General features: G+C 41.5%; 1 protein-coding gene across 1 annotated transcript; it reads right to left on the reverse strand.

Moving 5' to 3' along the window:
• Nucleotides 1-513: 513 nt before the first annotated feature.
• On the reverse strand, nt 514-1,977 carry LOC144222255 (tripartite motif-containing protein 60-like). The gene has a single exon (XM_077752749.1). It carries the CDS (start codon nt 1,975-1,977, stop codon nt 562-564), a length of 1,416 nt encoding a protein of 471 aa, XP_077608875.1. The 3' UTR covers nt 514-561.
• Nucleotides 1,978-5,837: the final 3,860 nt, after the last annotated feature.

The raw sequence follows: 5,837 nt of genomic DNA on the forward strand, positions 1-5,837 counted from the left end.
GGCACCTGGGTGGCTCAGTCGGTTAAGCTTCTGAGTTCAGCTCAGGTCATGATCTCAGTTTGTGAGTTCCAGCCCCACGTCGGGCTCTGTGCTGACAGCTCAGAGCCTGGAGCCTGCTTTGGATTCTGTCTCCCTCTGTCTCTGCCCCTCCTCCACACTCTCTCTCTCAAAAATAAAAACATTTAAAAATTGTTTCAAATAAAAAAAATAGAATTACGGAAGTAAACAGAAGAAGCCACTAAGGGTAGATATGTGGTAAGGATCGCTGTTAAGACAGTAACTTATTTAATTGTAAAGGAATGACGATAAGACAGGCAATTAACAAAATACTTTATTGGATTTAAGTAATATAGTCCTCAAATACTGTATCTTAGAAATTAAAAGCATCTTATAAACATCTATAAAATTGGTGTTACTATCATGTTTCATAGTTGCTGAAAATGAAGGAGAAAAATCTGTTCTGGTTTTCAGCAGTAAACCAGAAGAATCCAGAATTATTGAGACTAACTTTACTAAATTTCCCCTAGACACTGAGACAGTATTCTTTCTTTCCCAGGTACTTCATCTCTCATCATCTGTTACTGAGGAGATTTTAAGAGGTTCAGAATCGATTCCAACATAGAAATAGGGACAAATGGCTTCTGTAAAAGAATCATTAAAAGTGTAGAGAAGAGATCTATCATTCATATTGTAAAATGAAACCTCACCCAAGTCATAGTCCAAAAAAACTCCAATCTTACTGGGTCCTACCGTGGGCAGAAGCTGGGTTCTCTTAGGACCCAGCATAACATACACGCTTTCAATGCATCGCCCAATTGCCCAGAATCCACCCTCAGCTACTGGCTGATTCCGCCAATTTCTTGGAAAATAGTCTCGACACACCCCCAAGGTCCATTTAGGCTTGTTTCCCACTACTACCTCCCAGTAATGCCGGCCGGAACTAAATCTCTTAGAACCCAGGACAGCAGGGCAGAGATAAAATCTCCTTGGGCTATAACAAAGGCATTTTTTTCTCTTTCCATAACGCACAGTTTTTCTGTCCTCAGAGACAATAAGCCGAGGGTGTGCTGTTTCAAGATCTAGAGTCACATCTACTTGGAAGGGCTTGATAATTCTGTCCAAGCCAGAGTACTGTGGAGGAAGGCTAAATCCATATTTCTTTAATCGGAATAAAAAGAGCTCAGGACGTCTTAGGTTTTGATACCTGTGGTAGATACCTTCAACGTGTGTCAGTAATTCCAATTCTGACTGCACACACTTGCACTCTACCTCCTTCAGAAGACGTTTTAACGTGGAAACGTGATCTGAAAACGTTTTACGGTTTGCATTTAGCTTCATTACAATGTCCATCTCTTCATCCTTCATCTGCCTAAGAAGAGCCTCTTGCTGATTCTGCAGAAACAGTTGAAGCTGCTCAAATTCAGAAATGATTTCCTCTCTCCTACGCTCTACCGCCCTTTTCAGTTCCCCCATCTTGCTGGCTTGCAGAGTTATCACTTTTTCAACTCGTTCCACATTGTTCTGCAAGGGCTCAATGCTATATTCTAGAATTTTCCGGTGATAAGAGGCAGCTTTCTTAATGGGGCAAATGTAGTGTTTCAGGTGTTGAACAGAGAGACTGCACTGTGTACATAAAACCTCTAGGTCCTTCCCGCAAAAAAGGGTCAGAAACTGATTGTGCTTCTCACACACAGAATACTCTTCCTGCCTTTTCCTCTTGCTCCTTCTGACCTGCAGTAGTTTGGCAATTTCAGTCAGATTACTCAGCTGACGGTTGCTCCGTAAGTTTTTGTTACGAAAGCAAAAACGGCAGACAGGACAGGGGAAGGTATCATCTAGATCCTTCCACATCATGTTGATGCAGGAGCGACAGAAGTTGTGCCCACAGTTTATAGTCACTGGGTCTTTCAAATAGTCCAGACAGATGGGGCAGCTAGATTCCTCCTGGAGGTGTGCCAGCGCTGCCACAAACTCCATGGAGCAGAGAAGGAACGTTGTGGGTAAGAATGTTCCCCTTGGCAAGGCCGGCCTAAAGCTCAAGACCCAGTGAGTAGATATTCTCCCCCAGACCTCAAAGCTTTAGGTTTCACTGGCCTAGCTTCTGACAGCAGCCACTGAAATCTTGTCTAGTGTCCTGCCTCGTAGCTTGAGGGCAAGCAGGATTTACTGTTTGCAGCTCTCTCACAGATTCGTCCACGTAAATTTAAGATTAATGACTGTCCTCTTCAACAAAGCAGCCACAGGTCCGAGTGAGCAATCATTCATTCCTGTGAGTGAGAAAAGTTTTCAATTATAAAATCTCCTAGACTTGCTATCACAATATAATACTTTAGGCAAGAATCCTCAGTAACTGCAAAAACTATTAAGTGAAAAATTTCTGGGTAATGATATATTCACAAAAATCTCAAAGTAACACTTAACAATGACATTTTATTTATAGAAAGGAAAAATAGGTGCCTTTACAATGCAGAATTCTAAAGAATACCTCCTGACTGATGAAGGGACAAACTGATGGCCTGCAATGAGAAAAACATCACTCACAGAGTATTTCTGCTCCCCCGCAAAAAGAGGAAAAAAATTACCTAAATTTAATCACAAGGATACAATCACTAAAATCCAAACCATGGAACATTCAACAAGTCCATGGTCTTACACCACATGAAATGGCACTGAAAAAAAAAAAAAAAAAAGGGAGAACTCTGATATGTTCAGAGACCAAAGAAACAATATAAATTTGTGATCTTAGCTTTCTAGAGTCTAGATAGACATATACATTGGTCTAAATGGATAGTACAGAACCCTGGCAAAAATGTGAATATGCACTATTTACTAGATAGCAGCATCAAAATCAAACTTCCTAAATTCAATAATTGCCTCTTAGCTACATAAGAAAATATCCTACTCTTAGGAAATACACACTGAAGTACTTACAGATGAAGGAGTTGTGATCTTTGGGATTTTTTTTCTTTAAAAAAAATTTTTTTTAAACATTTTATTTATTTCTGAGAGAGAGAGACAGCGTGAGCAGGAGAGGGTCAGAGAGAGAGGGAGACACAGAATCTGAAACAGGCTCCAGGCTCTGAGCTAGCTGTCAGCACAGAGCCCAACATGGGACTCGAACCCACAAATGGTGAGATGGTGACCTTAGCCAAAGTTGGCCACCCAACCGACTGAGCCACCCAGATGCCTCAGGAGTTGTGATCTTTGAATGTTACTCTTAAATATTACTAAAAAAAAAAAAAAAAAAAAAGGAAGAAGTGGTGCGCTTTGGTGGCTCAATCAGTTGAGCATCCAACTATTGATTTCAGGTCAGGTTATGATCCCAGGGTTGTGGGATCAAGCCCAGTGTTAGGCTCTGCACTGAGTATAGAGCCTGCTTAAGATTCTTGTTTCTCTCTGCCTCTTCCCCTCTTGCACTTTCTTAAAAAAAAAAAAAAAAAAAAAAGACACTCATTAGTGATGGAATGGGTTTTTGTAACTTGATTTTCGTGGCCACTATGTGAATTTACATGTGATGAGTGGCATGAAACTAGACACAGTCATCTGACCAAGAGCAAATTCCTGGTTTTGATATAGTATTAAGAAACATGGGAATGTGGATGATAGATATATGAAACCTCTCTGTATTGTTTCTCAGAATTCCTGAGAATCGATTATTATTCCAAAGTATTAAAGTTTTAGAAAAATCACCTTCAGGCTCATCCAGATGTTTAAATCAAAGGGAAGTGGTGTAGTTCATTTCGTGAAGGACTCGGACATATAATAAATCATTTATATCCCTTGCTTTTTATACTCATTGATTTTACTGTATATTATATTATTTGTACATCATCTGCCACCTTTTAAGATATATGGACCTAGTATAGAAGCTTAACCTAGCCCAAGCTGCATTCAGCTCAAGATTATGATACTACCTTTCTACCTGGTCAGCCTGCTTCCATTCTGCATCCATTCGCCATTCAAGTAATAAGAACTTTCTTTGAATATACATCATCTAACATCTCTTTCCAGAGCTTAAAATCTTCCAGTTACTGAATGCAGTTTATATCCTCATGGTGGGGGTGCTTGGATGGCTCAGTCATTTAAGCATCTGACTTCAACTCAGGTCATGATCTCACGGTTCCTGAGTTTGAGCCCTCCACCAAGATCTCTGCTGTCAGCACAGAGCCCGCTTCAGATCTTATCTCCCGCTCTCTCCACCCCTTCCCCGCTTGCTCTCTCTCCTCTCAAAATACATAAATAATTTTTAAAAAAACTCTAAAAAGACTCAGGAGTTGTGTCATCTGATAGCAACCATGAAACATCAACAGGCTAACTTATTAGCTTCAAGTAGGGTAAAATACTGAGCCTTGACAGTTGAGAGTTAAAGTCTTCAATTACAGCTGTGAAACTTAAATTTTTTTAATATATCTATTTTTTAACATTTATTTATTTTTGAAGACAGAGAGAGCATGAACAGGGGAGGGACAGAGAGAGAAAGAGAGAAAGAGAGAGACAGAGCCCAAAGCAGGCTCCAGGCTGTGAGCTGTCAGCAGAGCCTGACGCAGGGCTTAAACTCACGAGCTATGAGATCATGACCTCAGCAGAAATCAGCAGCCCAAGCAACCGAGCCACCCAGGCGCCCCGAAACTTAAATTTTTGAGAACTGAACAGGCTTATCCAAAGTCATAATATTAAATACTATCAACTACTAGCATTCTAAGCTGTTAAGCACACTATACTTTTCTTGGTGACTTAAGAAATACATATTTGGTCGGGGCGCCTGGGTGGCTCAGTCGGTTAAGCGTCCGACTTTCGCTTAGGTCATGATCTCGCGGTTCGTGGGTTCGAGCCCCTCGTCGGGCTCTGTGCTGACTGCCGGCTCAGAGCCTGGAGCCTGTTTCATTCTGTGACTCCCTCTCTCTCTCTGACCCTCCCCTGCTCACACTGTCTCTCTCTCCTAGAAATAAATAAAAAATATTAAAAAAAAAAAAAAAGAAATACATATTTGGTCTCTGTCTCAGGTTCCTGACAGAGGGCTCTTAACACCCTTGGACTCCCCCCATAGTGGTAAGAGTGCATTCTGTATGCTAATGAGCTCAGTGATGGCTGAGGACCCCAAGGGAGCTTCAGAACAGAGGCAGGTCACCAAAAAGATCCAGGGATGATTAGAGGGTTGGGACTCTCAGCCCTAACCTGTATCCTCCTGAGGAGAGGCACAGATGAGACTGAGGTAATCACCCATGGCCAGTGATTTAATCAACCATGCAAATGTAATGAGACCCGGATAAAAACCCCTACATGTTGAGGTTTAGAGAGCTTCTGGGTTGGTGGATACATCAAAGTGCATTGGGGATGGCATGCGCTGTCTGACCGGAACAGATGCTCAGGAAGTGGTATGGTGCAGAAAAGAGTTACCACAACACGCCTAACACTGCTTGCTGTCCTTAGAAAGTTCTGCTTCTAAAGTTGGCCCTTGGCTCCTGTCTGAGAACTTGGATTTTGGAAGAGTTCCCATCCTTCCCTGATAACAAGGCTCACCGAGCCTAATGTACTGGTACAACTAATGTGGTTTATGCTAGCTACCAGCACTCCTCCTGATAATCTGGAAATCTAATACCTCCTAAGCAGAGGCTGACCTTATGACCTGTGCCCAAAGGAAAAAATAAGCATCTAAGAGCTTCCCTGATAAGACATTTCACACATGTTATCATAACTTGTTGCTCAAGAAATTAAATGAGTCCTATGTGACTTAACTGGGAAAGAACTGTTGGATGTTTGCCATGGTCTCCTCCAGACTTCAATTCACACACCTTTGCCTTTTACTGATTTGCTTTGTATCCATTCACTATAATTAG

The sequence above is a fragment of the Crocuta crocuta genome, unplaced genomic scaffold, assembly GCF_008692635.1.
Source record: "Crocuta crocuta isolate KB4526 unplaced genomic scaffold, BGI_CrCroc_1.0 scaffold346, whole genome shotgun sequence".
Classification (NCBI taxonomy): Eukaryota; Metazoa; Chordata; class Mammalia; order Carnivora; family Hyaenidae; genus Crocuta; species Crocuta crocuta.

Coding starts and splice junctions, on each gene's coding strand:
- LOC144222255 (XM_077752749.1), bottom strand. CDS start 1,977: ATGGAGTTTGTGGCAGCGCTGGCACACCTCCAGGAGGAATCTAGCTGC.